General features: G+C 38.7%; 1 protein-coding gene across 9 annotated transcripts in view; it reads left to right on the top strand.

Annotated features, from left to right (window-relative positions):
• The window catches only part of MNS1 (meiosis specific nuclear structural 1), a 132,683-nt gene that overhangs the window by 56,196 nt on the left and 54,324 nt on the right, over window positions 1-22,163 (top strand). For all 9 annotated transcript variants that reach the window (XM_086321113.1, XM_086321119.1, XM_086321112.1 and 6 more), the window contains one exon: window positions 16,944-17,071. In XM_086321113.1, coding sequence (XP_086177239.1) covers window positions 16,944-17,071 — 128 coding nt within the window. The remainder of the gene's footprint in view (window positions 1-16,943; window positions 17,072-22,163) is intronic.

Genomic DNA, 22,163 nt, shown 5'->3' with positions numbered 1-22,163 from the left:
CAGCAGATCTTCCCGACCCAGGAATTGAACTGGGGTCTCCTGCATTGTAGGTGGATTCTTTACCAACTGAGCTATCAGGGAAGCCCTATGGTGGTTTTACCCCTAGTTTTTTAAGGGATCTCCAGACTGTCTTCCATAGTGGCTGTATCAGTTTACATTCCCAACAGCAGTGTAGGAGGGTTCCATTTTCTCCACACCCTCTCCAGCACTTGTTTGTGGATTTTTTTTAGTTGCAATTGTAAATGGGATTGATTCCGTAATTTCTCTTTCTGATTTTTCAGTTGTTAGTATATAGGAATGCAAGTGATTTCTGTGTATTGATTTTGTATCCTGCGACTTTACTAAATTCACTGATTAGTTCCAGTAATTTTCTGGTAGTATCTTTAGGGTTTTCTACATACAGTATCATGTCATGCAAATAGAGTTTTACTTCTTCCTTTCCAATCTGGATTCCTTTTATTTCTTTCTTGTCTCAGATTGCTGTGGCTAGGACTTCCAAAACTGTTGAATAATTGTGGCAAGAGTGGGCATCTTTGTCTTGTTCCTGATCTCAGAAGGAATGCTTTCAGTTTCTTCCCATTGAGAATAATGTTTGCTCTGGGTTTGTTGTATATGGCCTTTATTAGGCTAAGGTAGATTCCTTCTATGTCCATTTTTTGAAGAGTTTTTATCATAAATGGGTGCTGAATTTTGTCAAAAGGTTTTTCTGCTGGAGGTTATCATATGGTTTTTATCTTTTAATTTGTTAATTTGTAAATATGTTTAATATGTTAAACATAACATATATGCAATAATGCATATATTGAAGAATCCTTGCATACCTGGGATAAACCTGACTTGATCATGGTCTATAATCTTTTTAATGTGTTGTTAAATTCTTTTTGCTAGAATTTTGATGAGGATTTTTGCATCTATATTCATCAGTGATATTGGCCTGTACTTTTCTTTTTTCATGATATCTTTGTTTGGTTTTTGTATCAGTGATTGTGGCCTCGTAGAATGAGTTTGGAAGTATTCCTTCCTCTGCAATTTTTGGGAAGAGTTTCAAAAAAAAAAACATTAGCTGTCGTCTAAATGTTTGATAGAATTCCCCTGTCTGGCCCTGGGCTTTTGTTTTTTGGGAGATTTTTAATCACAGTTTCAATTTCAGTGTTTGTAATTGGCTTCTTCATAATTTCTGTTTCCTCCTGGTTCAGTCTTGGAAGCTTGAACATGTTTAAGAATCTCTCCATTTCCTCTAGGTTGTCCCATTTTATTAACATACAGTTGCTCATAGTACTCTCTTACGATCCATTATATTTCTGTGTTGTCTGTTGTAACCTCTCCTTTTTCATTTCTAATCTTGTTGATTTTTCTCCCCTTTTTTCTTGATAGGTCTGGCTAATGGTTTGTCAATTTTGTTTATCTTCTCAAAGAACCAGCTTTTAGTTTTATTAATCTTTACTATCGTTTCCTTCATTTCTTTTTCATTTATTTCTGCTCTGATCTTTATGATTTGTTTCCTTTTGCAACTTTGGGTTTTTCTTTCTTCTTTTTCCAGCTGCTTTAGATGTAGAGTAATCTATTTGATGTTTTTCTTGTTTCTTGAGATAGGATTGTATTGCTATAAACTTCCCTCTTAGAACTGCTTTTGCTGTATCCCATAGGTTTTGGGCCATCCTGTTTTCCGTGTCATTTGTTTCTAGGAATCTTTTGATTTCTCTTCTTATTTTTGGTTAACCTCTTTGTTATTTAGTAGTGTATTGTTTAATCTTCATGTGTTTGTGTTTTTTGCAGTTTTTTTTCCCCCCTGTAGTTGATATCTAGTCTCATACCATTATGATCAGAGAAGATGCTTAATATGATTTCAATTTTCTTAAATTTACTGCTGCTTGATTTGTGGCTCAAGATGTGGTCTGTCCTAGAGAATGTTCCATGTGCATTTGAGAAGAAAATGTATTCTTCTGCATTTGGATGGAAAGTCCTGAAGATAGCAATTAGGTCCATTTGGTCTAATATTTCATTTAAGGTTTGTATTTCCTTATTGATTTTCTGTTTTGATGCTCTGTCTATTGGTGAAAGTGGGTGTTAAAGTACCCTACTGTTATTGTGTTACTGTTGATTTCCCCTCGTATGTTTGTTAGTATTTGCCTTATATTGAGGTGCTCCTGTTGGATGCATAAATATTTAAAATTGTTATGTCTTCTTCTTGGATTGATCCCTTGATCATTATGTAGTATCCTTCTTTATTGCTCATAATATTCTTTATTTTAAAGTCTACTTCGTCTGAAATAAGAATTGCCACTCCAGCTTCTTTTTGATTTCCGTTTGCATGGAATATCTTTTTCCATCCTTTTACTTTCAGTCTGTGTGTGTCTGTAGGTCTGAAGTGGGTCTCTTGTAGGCAGCAAATATATGGGTCTTGTTTTTATATCCATTCAACCAGTCTGTATCTTTTGGTTGGTGCATTTAATCTGTTTACGTTTAAAGTAATTATTCATATATATGTTCCTGTTGGCATTTCTTAATTGTTTTGGGTTTGTTTTTGTAGGTCTTTCCTTTCTCTTGTGTTTGCTGCCTATATAAGTCCCTTTACTATTTGTTGTAAAGCTGGTTGGTGGTACTAAATTCTTAATTTTTGCTTGTCTGTGAAGCTTTAGGTTTCTCCATCCATTTTGAGTGAGATCCTTGCTGGGTAGAATATCTTGGTTGTAGATCTTTTTTCTTGCAGTACTTTAAATATATCCTGCTGTTCCCTTCTGGCCTGCAGAGTTTCTGCTAAAAGATCTCCTGTTAATTGTATGGGTTTTCCATTGTATGTTACTTGTTTCTTTCCTTTGCTGCTTTTAAAATTCTTTCTTTGTGTTTAATCTCTGTTAGCTTGATTAGTATGTGTCTCAATATGTCTCTCCTTAGGTTTATTCTGTTAAAGGACTCTGCACATCTTGGACTTGATTGACTGTTTCCTTTCCCATGGTGGGGAAGTTTTCACCCATAATCTCTTCAAAAATGTTCTCAGTTCCTTTCTCTTTGTCTTCTTCTGGGACCCGTATAACTCAAATGTTGGTGTGTTTAATATTGTCCCAAAGGTCTCTTGAGTCTATCCTCAGTTTCTTTTTGTTCCTTGTCCTTTATTCTATTCTTCAGCAGTATTTCCACCATTCTCTTTTACAGCTCACTTATCTGTTCTTCTGCCTCAGTTATTGTACTATTGATTCCTTCTAGAGTATTTTTAATTTCAATAATTGTGCTATTCATCTCTCTTTACTTATTCTTTATTTCTTCTATGTACTTGGTAATTGTATTAATTGTGTTGATGGTTTCTTTTATTTTCTTCATTCTACTTTCAAAGCTTGGAACATCTTTACTCTCATTATTCTGAATTCTTTTTCAGGTAGTTTGCTTATTTCCTCTTCGTTTATTTGGTCTTGTGAGTTTCTACCTTGTTCCTTCATTTGTGCTATATTTCTCTTTTTATTTATTTGTTTACTTTCTAACTTACTCAGTTTGAGGTCTCCTTTCCCTTTCTCCTTTTAGGGTTATATTCCTTCTGCCCTTGGTTTTTGCCCTCAGAGGGAAAGGTTGCTTCAGTGGTTTGTGTGGACTTCTTTTTAGACGTTATTTGTACCCGTGTTCTAGTGGGAGGAGGTGAGTTTTTTTTCCTTAGATGGGCAGGGCTGTATGAGGTATATTTCGGAGTGTCTGTGGGACTCTGTATGCTGGTGATTGTTTTCGTGTTTTTGTCTTGCTTGTTGTGTGGGTAAAGTGTCCTGCAGAGGATGCTGCCAACAGCTACGTGATACCAGACTTTGTGTCCAGGTGTTGAAGTGCTCAGTAATTAATACCCTTGGGGTTAGGAGTTCTCTGGCAGTCTGGACCCAGTGCTCTCACCTCAATGGTTCAGATGTGATCTTACAGGGGATCCCTACGTTTTTTGTCATAGTATTAAAAGGGGTTAAAGCAAACACACCAAAATAAAAAGCAAAACATGACATGAAATGAAAGATAGATGGTCAGTACAATATCAGACATGTAATTACAAAAATAATGGAGCATTTACACACTCTTACACACACAGAGATAAATAGCCAAAGTATTCTAAAGAAAAGAGAGTACAGGAGATTGACTTTGTGAACAAAGGAAACCAAAAGTGATATCAGCCAATTAAAAGTAGAGCTCACTAACACTCAGTCCAGAAAACTGGAGCCTGAGCAGAGTGCCAACTGGGGAATGTAGCAAAGAGAATACAACAATTTAACTTACATGGTGAAAAAAGAAAGACTGAAGGAAAAAAAGAGAAAGAGAAAAGGAATGGATGGAAGAGGAAGTTAAAAAACAGAAAAGCAAAGATAAATAGACGTATGTGAAAAAGATTTATATATATTCAGGAATAGCTACAGCAGGTAAAGAACAATAAGAAAAACAGAACTAAGACAAAGTAAAAAAAAATCACAAAAGAAGGAAAAAAATCTTAAAAAATTTTTTTAACAAGAGAAAAATTCCACAGCACCGCAAAAGGCTAACATAAAGATAGAAATATGTAGGAGAAATAAACAATGTGACTTTAAAGGACAAAAAAAAAAAAAGAAAATTCTCAAGTTCATAGTTCTTAGTTGTGGAGTGTGCCCCTGTGGATGGGGTTGAATTAGTGTCCTGTGGTGGTTTCCTGGTTAGGGGGACTTGTGCCTGTGTTCTGGTTGATGGAGCTGGATCTCATCTCTCTGCAGGGCAGCAGAGTGTCTAGTAGTTGGTTTTGGGGCGTCTGTGGATTCAGTATGACGTTGGACAGCCCTCCTGGCTTTGGCAGTGTTAGACATGTCTGTTTCTGCAGCCATGTCGAAGTGGCCCTCAGCATATCCTCACTGCTGCCAGGCCCCTACTTGTCCCTTTAATTTTTGCTGAAGCTTCTGTACCCTGGTCCTGCCCTGCACTGCAGGCTGATGCTTGCTAGGCAGGGGCTTGCATGGCGTTTTTCTCAGCTCTCCAAACCTGCGTTCTGCATCGCAGAGACTTGTGTGGGTTTCTTTCCACACCCTGAGCCCGCCCTCTGCACCTCGGGACTTGTGAGCCTTTCTGTCGGCACCCTGGGCCAACCCTCTGCACCTCGAGGTTTGTGTGCACTTCTCTTGGCACCTTGGACCCACGTTATGTGCCGCAGGACTTCTGTGAACTTCTTGGTTCCCTGAGTCTGTCGTCTGGTCGGGGCCAGGGTCTGTGAGCTGCTTATGGGCTGAGAAATGCAGCTTCTCTGAATTCTGCCCTCTAGGTCCCCCACTTTGCCCAGCTCTCCAAGATTCTGCAGTTCCCCCTTGGTCCAGCCTGTGAGGGAGCTTCCCAGTGCATGGAAACTCTTCCTCCTTCACGACCCCTCCCTTCCTGGGGACACAAGCTCCCATCTTGAAGTTCTCCATCTCTTCCGTTTTTATGTCTTTGTTCTCTGTCCTACCTCATTCCAGGGAAGTTAGCTTGCCCCCTTCCCCCCAGAGGCCTCGGGTCAAGAGGTTGTTTTGTAGTTGTTCCCGATCTCAATGAGTTTTTGATGTATCTCTGGGGAGGCTGGCAATCTCCCTGTCTTACTCCTCCTGCCATCTTCTTCTGCTCTCTGAGATTCATTTAAGTTGTTGGATGTGTCAGTAGTTTACTCATTATTAAGTAGTGGTATATGGTATGGATGTGCTAGTTGATTTCTTTTAAAATTTGCATATTATAAAATTCATTCTGTACAGTTCTGTAGATGTGCAGTTCTGTGGATTTTGGCAAATGGATAATTACTGGTTCCACCATTACAATGTCATACAAAGCATTCCTTTCCATTCCTTTCCTTCATGCTTCCCCTTTGTAGTCAACCACTCACACCCACCCAGTCCCCATGCTTCCCCTTTGTAGTCAACCACTCACACCCACCCAGTCTCTGGAAACCATTGATTTCTTTTTTGTCCAATAGATTTATCTTTTCCATACTAACATATAAATGCAATTATGTAATATGTCACTTTTTGGGTCTGACTTCTTTCACTTAGCCAAACAAATTTAAGATTTTGTGTTGTTTCATGAATCACTCATTTTAATTGGTGAATGGTATAATCGTGTTCTGGCTTCCCAAGTGACACAGTGGTAAAGAATTCACCTGCTAGTGAAGGAGATGCAAGAAATGTGGGTTTGATCCCTGGGTCAGGGAGATCCTCTGGAGTACAAGTGGCAACCCACTCCAGTATTTTTACCTGGAGAACCCAATGGACAGAGGAGCCTGGTGGGCTACAGTCCATGGGGTCGTAAAGAATTGGAAATGACTGAGCAACTGACCCATATAAGCCTCTAATAGTATTGTGTTATATGGATGTACCACAGTTTGTTTGTCCATTCACAGGTTAAAGTTGTTTGAGTTGTTTCCCGCTTTGGGCTAATATGAATAAAACTGAATATAAATTTTGTATGAACATAAATTTTCATTTCTCTTGGATAGATACCTGAGAGTAGGATGGTTGGATCAAATGGTATATGTTAGTTTCATTTTATAAGGAACTGCCAAATCGTTTCCCAGAGTTACTGCTCTACTTTGTTTGTCCTTAAGTAATGTATAAGAATTCCATTTGCTTTGTGTCCTCACCAGTATTTGTTGTTGCTTTTTGTTCATTGAAATTTTTATTGAGATGATAGATTTATATATTCATATAGATAATTAAAGATTCATATGCAGTTATAAGAAATAATATAGAAAGATCATATGTATCCTGTACCCAGTTTCTCCCAGTGGTACATCTTGGAAAAGTATAATACAATATGACAAGCAAGATATCAACAATGATACTGTATGCTAGTCTCGTTCAGATTTCCCAAGTTTTACTTTGTGTGTGTGGGTTTAGTTCTATACAGTTCATAACGTGTCGTCATCATTGTTCAGTTGCCAAGTCCTGTCCGACTCCTTGACTACCATGAACTGCATCATGTCAGGCTGCCCTGTCCTTCACTATCTCCCAGAGTTTGCTCAAACTCATATCCATTGAGGTAGTGATGCCATCCAACCATCTCGTCTTCTGAGAGATGAGATTACTCCTCCACCATCTTCTTCCACTCTCTGAGATGCATTTAAGTTGTTGGATGTGTCAGTAGTTTACTCCTTATTATTAAGTAGTAGTATATGGTATGGATGTGCTAGTTGATTTCTTTTTAAATTCATGTACTATAAAATTCATTCTTTACAGTTTTGTGGATGTGCAGGAACTGCACCTCCTTCTCCTCTTGCCCTCAATCTTTCCCAGCATTAGGGTCTTTTCCAGTGAGTCAGATCTTTGCATCAGGTGGACAAAGTATTGGAGTTTTAACTTCAGCATCATTCCTTCCAATGAATTGTCAGGGTTGATTTCCTTTAGGATTGACTGGTTTGATCTCCTTGCTGTCCAAGGGACTCTCAAGACTCTTCTCCAGCACCACAGTTTGAAAGCATCAATTCTTCAGTATTCAGCCTTCTTTGTAGTCCAACTCACATCCATATATGACTACTGGAAAAAGTATAGCTCTATATAGACCTTTGTCGACAAAGTGATGTCCCTGCTTTTTAATACACTATCTAGGTTTGTCATAGCTTTTCTTCCAAGAAAGAGTGTCTTTTAATTTCTTGGCTGCAGTCACTGTCTGTGTTGATTTTGGAGCCCAAGAAAATTAAATGACACTGTTTCCACATTTTCCCCATATGTTTGCCATGAAGTGATAGGACCGGATGCTGTGATATTATTTTTTTGAATGTTGAGTTTTAAGCCAGCTTTTTCACTTGCCTCTTTCACCTTTATCACCTTTCACCTTTAGTTCCTCTTCACTTTCTGCCCGGAGAAGGCAATGGCACCCCACTCCAGTACTTTTGCCTAGAAAATCCCATGGACGGAGGAGCCTGGTAGGCTGCAGTCCATGGGGTCGCTAAGAGTCGGACACGATTGAGCGACTTCACTTTCACTTTCATGCATTGGAGAAGGAAATGGCAACCCACTCCAGTGTTCTTGCCTGGAGAATCCCAGGGATGGGAAGCCTGGTGGGCTGCCGTCTATGGGGTCGCACAGAGTCGGACACGACTGAAGTGACTTAGCAGCAGCAGCAGCACTTTCTGCCATTAAAGTGGTATCATCTGCATGTCTGAGGTTGTTGATATTTCTCCTGTCAGTCTTGGTTCCAGCTTGTGATTCATCCAGCCCAGCATTTCACATGTTTTTACTCTGCATATAAATTAAATAAGCAAGGTGACAGTATACAGCCTTGACATACTCCTTTCCCAATTTTGAACCAGTCCATTGTTCCATGTCCAGTTCTCCAGGATGTCTGGCTCTAGGTGAGTGAATACACCATTGTGGTTATCTGGGTCATTAAGAGCTTTTTGTGTGCAATTCTTATGTGTATTCTTGCTACCGCTTTTTAATCTCTTCTGCTTCTGTTAGGTTCTTTCCATTTTTGTCCTTATTGTGCCTACCTTTATATGAAAGTTTCCTTTGGTATTTCCAATTTTCTTAAAAAGATCTCTAGTCTTTCCCATTCTGTTGTTTTCCTCTTTTTCTTTGCCGTTACTCACTTAAGAAGGCTTTCTTATCTCTCCTTGCTAGTCTTTGGAACTCTACATTCTCTTGGAAATGTTTTTCCTTTTCTCCTTTGCCTTTTGCTTCTCTTCTTTTCTGAACTACTTGTAAGGCCTCCTCAGACTTTGCCTTCTTGCATTTCTTTTTCTTGGAGATGGTTTTGGTCACCACCTCCTGTACAATGTTATGAACCTCCGTCCATAGTTCTTCAAGCACTATGTCTGCCAGATCTAGTCCCTTGAATCTATTCATCACCTCCACTGTATAATCATAAGGAATTTGATTTAGATCATATTTGAATGCCCTAGTATTTTTTCCTACTTTCTTAAATTTGAGCCTGAATTTTTCAATAAGGAGCTGATTATATAAACCACAGTCAGCTCCAGGTCTTGTTTTTGCTGTCTGAATAGAGCTTCTCCATTTTGACTGCAAAGAATATAATCAATCTGATTTTGGTACCATCTGGTGATGTCCATGTGTAAAGTCATCTCTTGTGTTGTTGGAAGAGAGTGTTTGTGACCAGTGCATTCTTTTGGTAAAACTTGGTTAGCCTTTGCCCTGCTTCATTTTGTACTCCAAGGTCAAACTTGCTTGTTAGTCCAGGTATCTTTTGACTTCTTACTTTTGTATTCCAGTCCCCTATGATGAAAAGGACATCTTTTTTTTGGTGTTAGTTCTAGGAGGTCTTGTAGGTCTTCTCAGAACCATTCAACTTCATCTTCTTCAGCATAGACTTGAATTACTGTGATGTCAAATGGTTTGCCTTGAAAATGAGCAGAGATCAGTCTGTCATTTTTGAAATTGTACCCAAGTACTGCATTTCAGACTCATTTGTTGATTATGAGGGCTACTCCATTCCTTCTCAGGGAGTCTTGCCCACAGTAGTAGATATAATAGTCATCTGAATTAAATTCTCCCATTCCTGTTCATTTTAGTTCACTGATTCATGAAATATCGATGTTCACTCTTGCTATCTCCTGTTTGACCACATCCAATTTTAATTCATGAACCTAACATTCTAGATTCCTATGCAATATTGTTCTTTACAGCATCGGACTTGGCTTTTATCACCAGATACAACCACAATTGGGTGTTATTTCTCACTCAGCCCCTTCATTCTTTCTGTAGCTATTTCTCTGCTCTTCCCCAGTGGTATATTGGACACCTACTGACCTGGGAGGTTCATCTTTCGGTGTTACATCTTTTTGCCTTTTCATCTCTTCATGGGGTTCTCAAGGCAAGAATACTGTAGTTTGCCATTCCCTTCTCCAGTGGACCACGTTTCATCAGGCCCTACCTAACAGGGACATACCCTTCAGCTGCTCAGTGTAGCTGGATGACGTGCCTGGTGCCCTGGCTGTCCCACTGATAATCTTCGTTGAGCATTTAAACCTTCACTGGCTGTCGGGTGTCAGTCAGTGTGCAGCCAGGGATCATGGAAAAGGCCCTGCTGTTGTGGCTTGGAAGTGGGTCTGGGGAAGGCTGGAGCCGACGTTGGCGGATACCCAGGAGCAGAGAGCACCCCAGCCTCACTGCTGCTGCTGTCAGCTGCGGAGCCAATTCTCCACTCAGGAGTCTTTGGCTAACAAAAGCATTCCATGATCACAGGGATCCCATATTATGTCCTTTTATAAGCATACCCATATCTTTCTTGTCTGGCCCTATCTTATCCCTAAGTCTAATAATCACTAATATGTTCTCTATTTCTATAATTTTGTCACTTACGGAATGTTCAATGTTCAATTCATCAGTAAACAGACAAAAAAAATTAATGAGGAAGGAATTTCAATAGCCATTACTCCAAAGAATATATATAAATAAACAATATCCCAAAAAACTGCTCAGCATCATTAGTCATTAGGGAGATGCAAATGAAAACCACAATGAGATACCACTTGAGACCCATGAGGAGTGCTACATTTGGGGGAGAAGAGGAAAAAAAGTGTTGGAGCTCTTGTACATTTTGGATGGAAATGTGAAATGGTATAGTGACTGTGCACAGCAGTTTGGTAGTTACTTAAAAAGTTAAACATAGTTACTCTATTACATAGCAGTTCCACTCCTAAGCATATGACCAGGATAATTGAAAATCTATGTCCACACAAAAACTTTTACACAGATGTTCATATTGCAGCATTATTCATGATAGCCAGATAAGTGGAAACAATCCAAATACTCATCAGTTTGTGAATGGATAAATAAGATATGTTGTGTCTATACAGCACAGTAGTATACAACCATAAAAAGGTATGCATTACTGATATGTGCTATAGCATGGGTAACCTTGAAGCATTACGCTAAATGAAAGAAGCCAAACACAAAGAGGCCATGTAATGCATGTGACCGAAAGTGGCTCAGTTGTGTCCAACTTTTTGTGACCCCATGGACTAAACAGTCCATGGAATTCTCCAGGCTAGAATACTGGAGTGGGTAGCCTTTCCCTTTTCCAAGGGATCTTCCCAACTCAGGGATTGAACCCAGGTCTCCCACACTGCAGGCAGATTCTTTACCAGCTGAGCCACAAGAGAAGCCTCATGTATTGAGTGATTTCATTTAAATATCTAGAATAGGCAAATTCCCACAGCTAGAAAATAGATTAATGGTTGAGGGGTAAAGGGAATGATGATTGCTAACAGCTGTGAGGTTTCTTTTGTGGGGTGATAAAAATGTTCTGTAATGTTAAAAGCTTACATCTACCCAAAAACCTGCATGTGGATGTTTATGGCAGCTTTGCTTATACTGGCCAAAACCTGTAAGCAACCGAGATGTCCTTCAGTAGATGAATGAAGAAATAATCCAGAAAATAGAATATTATTCAGTGCTAAAAGAAATGAGCTATCAAGTCATGGAAAGACATGGAAAAATCTTAAATGTGTATTAATAAGTGAAAGAAGCCAATCTGAAAAGGCATATGATTTCAACAATATGACATTCTGAAAAACATTAAACAATGAAGATAGTAAAGATTAGTGGTTGCCAGGAGTTTTGAGGAGTGAGGGATGAGTAAGCAGAGCATAGAGGATTTTAAGGGTGGTGGAATTCTGTATGATACTGTAATGGTAGATACATATCATTGTACATTTGTTCAAACCCGTAGAATATATAACATCCAAACTGAACTGTAAGGTAAACTGAACCCTGGGTGATGATGTGTCAGTGTGGGTTTATTGATTGTAGCAAATCTCCCCGCTGGTGTGGAATGTTGATCGTGAGGGGGACTGTGCATGTGTGTGGGAATAGTGTACATGGGAACTCTGTTCTCAATTTTGCTGTGAACTCAGTACTGCTCCAAATAATAGTCTATCTTTAAAAAGTTCTGAAACTAGCCAGTGGTTTTGGATGTGCAGCACTGTGAATATACTAAAAACCTGCTGAGTTGTGAATTGTGAAATACAAATTGAATGCTATGTGAATTATGTTTCAGCCTTAAAATAGAGCATGTTCCAAGAACATTATATAAATAGAATCAAACAGTATGCTACCTTTTGAGATTGGATTTTTTTCACTCAGCAAAATTTCTAGAGGTTTAGCCAGATTGTAGCTTCTATTAATGCTCATTCCTCTTTGTTGCTGAGCAGTGTTCCGTAGTATGGATATACCACAGTTTATTTGACCTTCACCTGTTAAAGAATGTCTGGGTATTTTCAATTGGCTATTTTGAATAAATCTGCTATAAACATTTTGGGTATAGGTTTTTAAATATGTGTTCTCATTTCTCTGGGATAAATGCTTAAGAATACAGCTGTTGAGTTGTAATTGCATGTTAGCTTTATAACAAACTGTAAAGCTATTTTTCAGAGTGACTGTACCATTTTACATTACCACCCAGCAATGTGTGAATTATCTAGGTTCTCACCAGTGTTTGGTTTTGTTACGACTTTTCATTTTAGCTGCTATTCCAGTATGTATGTAGTGATAAATCATTGTTTTAAATTGAACTTCCTGATGTTTAATGATATTGAACATCTTTTTATGTGCTTGTCATGCCGTACTCAGTTGCTCAGTTATGTCTGACTCTTTTACAACCCCATGGACTGTAGCCTACCAGCCTCTTCTGTCCATGGAATTTCCCAGGCAGGAATAGTAGACTAGGTTGCCATTTCTCTGTCCAGGGGATCTTCCTAACCCAGGTATTAAACCCAAGTTTCCTGCATTGGTAGGCAGGTTCTTTACCACTGAGCCACCAGGAAACCCCTTTTATGTGTTTATTCTTTCCTAAATATAGCATTTAATCAAGGCTCTAGATCTTTCAACCATTTTATAGGAAATACGAAAAAGAAACAAGATAAGTGATATCTTGGGGAAGCAATTGGTCAAATTCAGAATGTGGGGCATCCTGTGGGTCATATGTCGTAATTTCTACAAGTCCGTGCCTTGTTAGGGGGAGTAGGGTGGAGGGGGGAGGAACTGTGTGAGGAGACTTAAAAAATGAAAGAGACTTAAGATAAATAATAACTAGATACAGTATGTGGGTTGGCTTGGATTTTGATTTGAACAAACCCAAAAAATAAATAAACAGAAAAAGGATCTTTGAGACAATTGGGGAAACCTGAGTATGGACAAGTTATTAGGCCTTTCTAAAGAATTATTATTAGGGTGAGGAGATACCCCTCGTCCAAGGTAAGCAGCAATGGCTGTGCTTTGCTGGAGCAGCCGTGAAGAGATACGCCACACCCAAGGTAAGAGAAACCCAAGTAAGACGGTAGGTGTTGCAAGAGGGCATCAGAGGGCAAACACGCTGAAACCATACTCACAGAAAACTAGTCAATCTAATCACGCTAGGACCACAGCCTTGTCTAACTCAATGAAACTAAGCCATGCCCGTGGGGCAACCCAAGATGGGCGGGTCATGGTGGAGAGATCTGACAGAATGTGGTCCACTGGAGAAGGGAATGGCAAACCACTTCAGTATTCTTGCCTTGAGAACCCCATGAACAGTATGAAAAGGCAAAATGATAGGATACTGAAAGAGGAACTCCCCAGGTCAGTAGGTGCCCAATATGCTATTGGAGATCAGTGGAGAAATAACTCCAGAAAGAATGAAGGGATGGAGCCAAAGCAAAAAGAATACCCAGCTGTGGATATGACTGGTGATAGAAGCAAGGTCCAATGCTGTAAAGAGCAATATTGCATAGGAACCTGGAATGTCAGATCCATGAATCAAGGCAAATTGGAAGTGGTCAAACAAGAGATGGCAAGAGTGAATGTTGACATTCTAGGAATCAGCGAACTCAAATGGACTGGAATGGGTGAATTTAACTCAGATGCCAGCAGGAATCCCTCAAAAGAAATGGAGTAGCCATCATGGTCAACAAAAGAGTCTGAAATGCAGTACTTGGATGCAATCTCAAAAACAACAGAATGATCTCTGTTTGTTTCCAAGGCAAACCATTCAATATCACAGTAATCCAAGTCTATGCCCCAACCAGTAACACTGAAGAAGCTGAAGTTGAACGGTTCTATGAAGACCTACAAGACCTTTTAGAACTAACACCCAAAAAAGATGTCCTTTTCATTATAGGGGACTGGAATGCAAAAGTAGGAAGTCAAGAAACACCTGGAGTAACAGGCAAATTTGGCCTTGGACTACGGAATGAAGCAGGGCAAAGACTAATAGAGTTTTGCCAAGAAAATGCACTGGTCATAGCAAACACCCTCTTCCAACAACACAAGAGAAGACTCTACACTTGGACATAACCAGATGGTCAACACCGAAATCAGATTGATTATATTCTTTGCAGCCAAAGATGGAGAAGCTCTATACAGTCAGCAAAAGCAAGACCAGGAGCTGACTGTGGCTCAGACCCTGAACTCCTTATTGCCAGATTCAGACTTAAATTGAAGAAAGTAGAGAAAACCATTAGACCATTCAGGTATGACCTAAATCAAATCCCTTATGATTATACAGTGGAAGTGAGAAATAGATTTAAGGGCCTAGATCTGATAGACAGAGTGCCTGATGAACTATGGAATGAGGTTCATGACATGGTACAGGAGATAGGGATCAAGACCATCCCCATGGAAAACAAATGCAAAAAAGCAAAATGGCTGTATGGGGAGGCCTTACAAATAGCTGTGAAAAGAAGAGAGATGAAAGGCAAAAGAGAAAAGGAAAGATATACCCATTTGAATGCAGAGTTCCAAAGAATAGCAAGAAGAGATAAGAAAGCCTTCTTCAGCGATCAATGCAAAGAAATAGAGGAAAACAACAGAATGGGAAAGACTAGAGATCTCTTAAGAAAATAAGAGATACCAAAGGAACATTTCATGTAAAGATAGGCTCGATAAAGGACAGAAATGGTATGGACCTAACAGAAGCAGAAGATATTAAGAAGAGATGGCAAGAATACACAGAAGAACTGTACAAAAAAGATCTTCACGACCCAGATAATCACGATGGTGTGATCACTGACCCAGAGCCAGACATCCTGGAATGTGAGTCAAGTGGGCCTTGGAAAACATCACTACGAACAAAGTTAGTGGAGATGATGGAATTCCAGTTGAGCTATTTCAAATCCTGAAAGATGATGCTGTGAAAGTGCTGCACTCAATATGCCAGCAAATTTGGAATACTCAGCAGTGGCCACAGGACTGGAAAAGGTCAGTTTTCATTCCAATCCTAAAAAAAGGCAATGCCAAAGAATGCTCAAACTACAGCACAGTTGCACTCATCTTACACGCTAGTAAAGTAATGCTCAAAATTCTCCAAGCCAGGCTTCAGCATGTGTGAACCGTGAACTTCCTGATGTTCAAGCTGGTTTTAGAAAAGGCAGAGGAACCAGAGATCAAATTGCCAACATCCGCTGGATCATGGAAAAAGCAAGAGAGTTCCAGAAAAGCATCTATTTCTGCTTTATTGACTATGCCAAAGCCTTTGACTGTGTGGATCACCATAAACTGTGGAAAATTCTGAAAGAGATGGGAATACCAGACCACCTGGTCTGCCTCTTGAGAAATTTGTATGCAGGTCAGGAAGCAAAAGGTAGAACTGGACATGGAACAACAGACTGGTTCTAAATAGGAAAAGGAGTACGTCAAGGCTGTATATTGTCACCCTGTTTATTTAACTTCTGTGCAGAGTACATCATGAGAAACGCTGGACTGGAAGAAACACAAGCTGGAATCAAGATTGCTGGGAGAAATATCAATAACCTCAGATGTGCAGATGACACCACCCTTATGGCAGAAAGTGAAGAGGAACTCAAAAGCCTCTTGATGAAGGTGAAAGTGGAGAGTGAAAAAGTTGGCTTAAAGCTCAACATTCAGAAAATGAAGATCATGGCATCTTGTCCCATCACTTCATGGGAAATAGATGGGGAAACAGTGGAAACAGTGTCAGATTTTATTTTTCTGGGCTCCAAAATCACTGCAGATGGTGACTGCAGCCATGAAATTAAAGGATGCTTACTCCTTGGAAGGAAAGTTATGACCAACCTAGATAGCATATTCAAAAGCAGAGACATTACTTTTGCCAACAAAGGTTTGTCTAGTCAAGGCTATGGTTTTTCCAGTGGTCATGTATGGATGTGAGAGTTGGACTGTGAGGAAGGCTGAACGCCGAAGAATGGATGCTTTTGAACTGTGGTGTTGGAGAAGACTCTTGAGAGTCCCTTGGACTGCAAGGAGATCCAACCTGTCCATTCTGAAGGAGATCAGCCCTGGGATTTCTTTGGAAGGAATGATGCTAAAGCTGAAACTCCAGTACTTTGGCCACCTTATGTGAAGAGTTGACTCATTGGAAAAGACTCTGATGCTGGGAGGGATTGGGGGCAGAAGGAGAAGGGGACGACAGAGGATGAGATGGCTGGATGGCATCACTGACTCAATGGACGTGAGTCTGAGTGAACTCCAGGAGTTGGTGATGGACAGGGAGGCCTGGCGTGCTGCGATTCATGGGGTCGCAAAGAGTTGGACACGACTGAGCGACTGATCTGATCTGATCTGAAAGAATTATTGTTAATTTATTTCAGTTTGTTAATGGTATGTTTATGTAAGAAGAAATTCTTGTCAAAGATCAATATTGAACTATTTACAAAGCAATGATATATCTACAATTTGTTTTTGAATACTCTGGCCAAAATTAAAAAATGCAGAAAAAAGTAGGAGTGGAGTAGAAGAGTAGGGAAACAAGATTGGGAAAATATTGATAATTGTTGAAGATGAGTGATGGCTTCCTGAGGGCGTGTTTCAATAGTCTTCTTTTCGTGTTTGATGTTTGGAATTTTCCATGACAAAATGTTCAGAAAAATTATTTATGGAAATAATGTTTTGTATTTTAAAATAAAATGTGAATAGTTGACTCTTCAGAAGGCACTTGTAGTTTTCTACTATAAAACAAATTCAGCCTTTATGAAAAAATATCTGATTTTGGAGGACAAATGACTAAAGTTTTGTTTTTTTGTTTAGGCAGAAGAAAACAAAAGATTGAGGGAGCTCCAGCTTGCACAAGAAGAAAAATTGGCTACGGAACTGGCAAAACTAAAACGTGAAAGTCTAAAGGATGAAAAGTTGAGGCAACAAGTAAGAGAAAACAGGTATCTTGACTTCCAAAACCTTTATTTATTTTGTCTTTATCTTTAAGTTTTATGTAATGCTTATCACCTAAGAGTGAAATTTCTTTCTTTATGTCATTGTATTTAGTTAATATTTTGACTGGAAATACTTACTGCTTTAAATCCTACATATACGTGTGTGTGTGTGTGTGTGTATACACATATATATATTCATTTGAGAAAAGAGGCCATATTCATAGAAATAAAGTGATAATATTTGAGGTGAAAATTAATATCAATTCCCTCTTCTCTTTTCTCTAAAGATAATTTTTTAAATGACCTCTTTAAAAAAAAAATAGACTCGTGAATCTAACTCTTAAGAGAAATCTTAGGTGATGCCTAATTTAGTTTTATGCCCCTACATAAATTTCCTACAGTATTTCTGGAAGATGGCTGGTCATCTGTGGTTCAGCATGTCTAGTGACTATAATAGAAACTTTCTTTTTCATTCAGCTCTTTGAATACTCCTTTTTCCTCTGTTTTTTCAAAGTTAATTTCCCGGTAGTTGTCTTAGTTCTGTTATCTGACTGAAAAAGAAATAGAGTTCTTTAGGACATCCTTTCCTATTCCCTGGTGGTTCAGTGGTAAAGAATCTGCCTGCCAAGCAGGAGACCTATGTTTGATCCCTGGGTTGGAAAGATTCCCTGGAGAAGGGACCAGCTACCCACTCCAGTATTCTGGCCTGGAGAATTCCTTGAACTGTATAGTCCATGGGGTCGCCAAGAGTCAGGCACGACTGAGGGACTTTCACTTTCACTTCACTTTCACTTAGATATTTATGAATTCACTAAACATTTCCTTCTATAAGTTAAATATCCTTCATTCTTTCATCTGTTCCTTAGATAACATGACTTCAAGCTTCTTCCCCATCCTGATTATCTTCTGTAGATGTGACTTAGACTTTTAATGTTCCTTAACAAAATATTGGGGGCTTTCCTGATAGCTCAGCAGTAAAGAATCCACCTGCCAATGCAGGAGACACGGGTTCGATCCCTGCGTCAGGAAGATCCACTGAAGGAGAACATGGCAACCCATTCCGGTATTCTTGCCTAGAAAATCCCATGGACAGAGATGCCTGCCAGACCATAGGGGCACAAAGAGTCAGATGCAACTGAGCACACACGATCAAAATACTGCTCCCACAATTCTGTGTAATACTCTAGGGTGTTGTTCAGTACCCCTAATAGTGAGACTGTTAACCACATTGTTCTGGAATATGTTCCTTAATGTTGCCTAAGATTACTTTTCAGTGGCAGCCTATCACACTGTTGATTAAAACTGAGGCTAACTAAATGCCCATGCTGTACTTACATAGTTGAATATATTTGGAATTTACTTTGATAGTAGTTACATTTTGTCTTGACTGAACAAGGCTTCTGTAGAATACTATATGACCCGTGGATGAGCTTCAGAGGTTTTGAGCTTATTTAAATTACATGTAAATATATTTGGAAAATACACCCATGTGTATTTTTCTGTGTCCACAACTTCTATCAAATTCTCTAGAAATTACTATTCTAAAAAAAAAAAAATTTAAAATGACTGCCAGTGTCTTCATAGTGTTCTAGTCTCAAGCTGTCTTTTTTGATCCTAATTCTCCAATCATTGTTAGTTATTATGATACTTTTATGTTATCTGAAGATGAAGTAAATGTTCCGTTATTTCATGGCTTTAACTCATTGATAATAAGAATTAAATGCAGGAGCTTTGTAGTAGTTGCAAACTACTTGATTCAGATAGATGCTCCCTCTGAGAACAGACTATCTGGAGAAGGTATAACAATAAGACACGGGAGAGGAAGGAAACCAGAACAGTGAGCCTGGCATTTGTAGCTACATTTCTTCTGGAAGTTTTTGCAGGTGGCACAAGTATGGCTAAAAGTTAAGTGAAGGTGAGCTTGACCAGTAAGCATATAGCAAGATGGTCAACGTCATTTTACGTGATACGTGCTTGAGAATTTTCTACTTTAGTGTATGTTTTACTTTAATAATCCAGAAGCTAATTAGATTTTACTGGATAGATACAGATGAAGAGATACTATGTGAGCAGATCAGTTGAACATATCCAGAATAAGCATAGAGAAACAAAAGGATAGAAGAATACAAAAGAAAGCTTAAAAGGGATAAGGGCTGTGCTGGCAAGTTCTACCAGATGTATAATTTTAGTTCTGGTAGTAGAAATGAATGAGGATGATGCAGAAATGCAATATTCAAAGAGATATAGGCTGCGAATTTCCAAAAATAGTAAAAGACATAAAGTCACAGGTTAAGACATAATAAATAATTAAAAACATATTTATGCTTGTTCTAGTCAAACTTTCAAAATCTAACAATGGAGAAAAATCATAAAAATGTAGAAAAGTAACCACACAAAAAAGACTGTTGCCGTCAAAGGAACAATAGTAAGAAGTCTGACTGAACTTTGAGCAGCAATGTTAGAAGATGAAAGACAGTGGATTTAAAGGGCCGAAAGAAAATAAGAGCCCATTTAGAATTCTATATATTGTGGAAATTTTCTTAAAATGTAAGACAAAAGTCATTTGTTGAGTATTCTTTCAAATAGAGTATATGTCTTCTCAGCATGGTAAAATAGTGACTGACACAGAGAGTGGGCCATTTTCCGATCAGTGTACTCCTGTGCAGATTGGCAGGTCTAAATTCAAGGAGTGTTTGCTTTAGTCCTTGAAACGTAGCTGAAATAATTGAAAATCATCTCAATCATGATTAGGCTCTTTTCACTTAATTTTTAAAACCCAGGGCAAATTTTTAAGAATCATTGAAATTTATTTTGAAAAGTTCAAGTTCAGAAGTCATGAGACTTTTATTTTGAACACATGATTTTGTTTAATTCAAAAAGATATTTATAAGTTTAATTTTTTCACAGCTTGTAACTAGAATTGAGAAACTGTCTAGTTTTAAAAATCCCTTTTTAATTACACCGTTAGTCAATAATTACAATTAGTAACAATTGTTTACTTATTAGAATTAATTGTATAATTATGACTGAAATTTATAGTTATTAAATAATGGGTAACTATAGATTATATAGTTAACCTATAGCTTCATGAAAACAAAAACAAGTACCTTATTTATAACTTGTATTAGTTCAGCAAAAACTAGCTCAAAGAAGAGTCAGAGACAGCCTTTCCTTGTTAAATGTACAGCCAATTCCTTGCCAATGCCAGTATGATTATAGTCCAGACTGATAATCAAGATGTTAATTATAATAAACAAAGATGAGATGGATTTTAAAAATAACATTTTTAGTCAAACAAAGCAGAGACTTGATTACTGATAACCCTGCATTAAAGGAAATACTAGTAGTTGTTCTGGAAGTAGAAGAATAGTCTCAACATTAATTTCAGAACCTCTGGGAGGCAAATGTGTAGTAACTCCAGGTGAAATTTGAATGTGTTAATCATTTATTGGAATAATTGGATTTGGAATTTAAAATATATGAAGAGTTAAAAACGTTGCTGTTGGTCATTCACTGTTGTGTCTACTCTGAACTGCAGACACAGTGAATATCCTTGCTGTCCAAGGGACTCTCAAGAGTCTTCTCTAGCACCATAGTTTGAAAGCATCAATTCTTTGGTGCTCAGCCAGCTTTATGGTCCAGCTCTCACATCGGTACATGACTACTGGAAAAAACAAAGCTTTGCCTATATGGACCTCTGTTGGCAAAGTGATTGATGTCTGTGCTTTTTAGTACACTGTCAAGGTTTGTCATAGATTTTCTCCCAAGAGCAAGACTCTTCGTGTTTTCAGTCTCCATCCACATTGATTTTGGAGCCCCCCAAAATAAAGTCTGTCACTGTTCCATTTTTTTCCCCATCTATTTGCCATGATGTGATGGTATAAGATGCTGTGATCTTAGTTTTTTGATTGTTGAGTTTTAAGCCAGCTTTTTCACTCTCCTCTTTCACCTTCAACAAGAGGCTCTTTAGTTACTCTCTACTTTCTGCCATAAAGTGGTATAATCTACATACCTGAGATTGTTGGTATTTCTCCTGGCAATCTTGATTCCAGCTTGTGAGTCTTCCAGTCCAACATTTAGTTACAATGTACTCTGCATATAAGTTAAGCAGGGTGACAATATACAGCCGACGTACTCCTTTCCCAATTTGGAACCAGTCCGTTGTTCCATGTCCAGTTCTGTCTGTTGCTTCTTGTCCTGATACAGGTTTCTCAGGAAGCAGGTAATGTGGTCTGGTATTCCAGTCTCTTCAAGAGTATCCCACAGTCTGTTGTGATCCACACAGTCAAAGGCTTTAGTGTAGTCAATGAAGCAGAAGTAGATTTTTTTTGGAATTCCCTTGTATTTTTTCTGTTATCCATCATATTTTGGTCATTTGATTTCTGGTTCCTCTGCCTTTTCTAAAACCAGCTTGTGCATGTGGAAGTTCTTGGTTCACATACTGCTGAAGCCTAGCTTGAAGGATTTTGAGTATTATTTTGCTGGCGTGTGAAATGAGTACAGTTGTGTAGTAATTTGAACATTCTTTGGATTTGCCTTTCTTTGGGATTGGAATGAAAACTGACCTTTTCCAGTCCTGTGGCCACTGCTGAGTTTTCCTAATTTGCTGACATATTGAGTGCAGCACTTTCACAGCATCATCTTTTAGGATTTGAAATAGCTCAACTGGAATTCCATCACCTTCACTAGCTTTGTTCATAGTGATGCTTCCTAAGGCCCACTTGACTTCACACTCCAGGATGTCTGGCTCTAGATGAATGATCACCCCATGGTGGTTACCTGGTCATTAAGAGCTTTTTTGTACAGTTCTTCTGTGTATTCTTGCCACCTGTTCTTAATATCTTCTGCTTCTACTAGGTCCTTGCTGGTTTTGTCCTTTATTGTGCCTGTCTTTGCATGAAATGTTCCCTTGGTAGTTCCAGTTTTCTTAAAAAGATCTCTAGTCTTTCCCATTCTGTTGTTTTTCTCTACTTCTTTGCATTGATCGCTGAAGAAGGCTTTCTTATCTCTCCTTGCTATTCTCTGGAACTCTGCATTCACTTGGGAATATCTTTCCCTTTATCCTTTGCCTTTTGTTTCTCTTCTTTTCTCAGCTATT

Source organism: Bos grunniens, chromosome 10 (genome assembly GCF_055505025.1).
Source record: "Bos grunniens cultivar Pamir isolate PY7600 chromosome 10, Bosgru_T2T1.0, whole genome shotgun sequence".
NCBI classification, from domain to species: Eukaryota; Metazoa; Chordata; class Mammalia; order Artiodactyla; family Bovidae; genus Bos; species Bos grunniens.
This window is presented reverse-complemented; position numbering and strand designations above follow the sequence as displayed.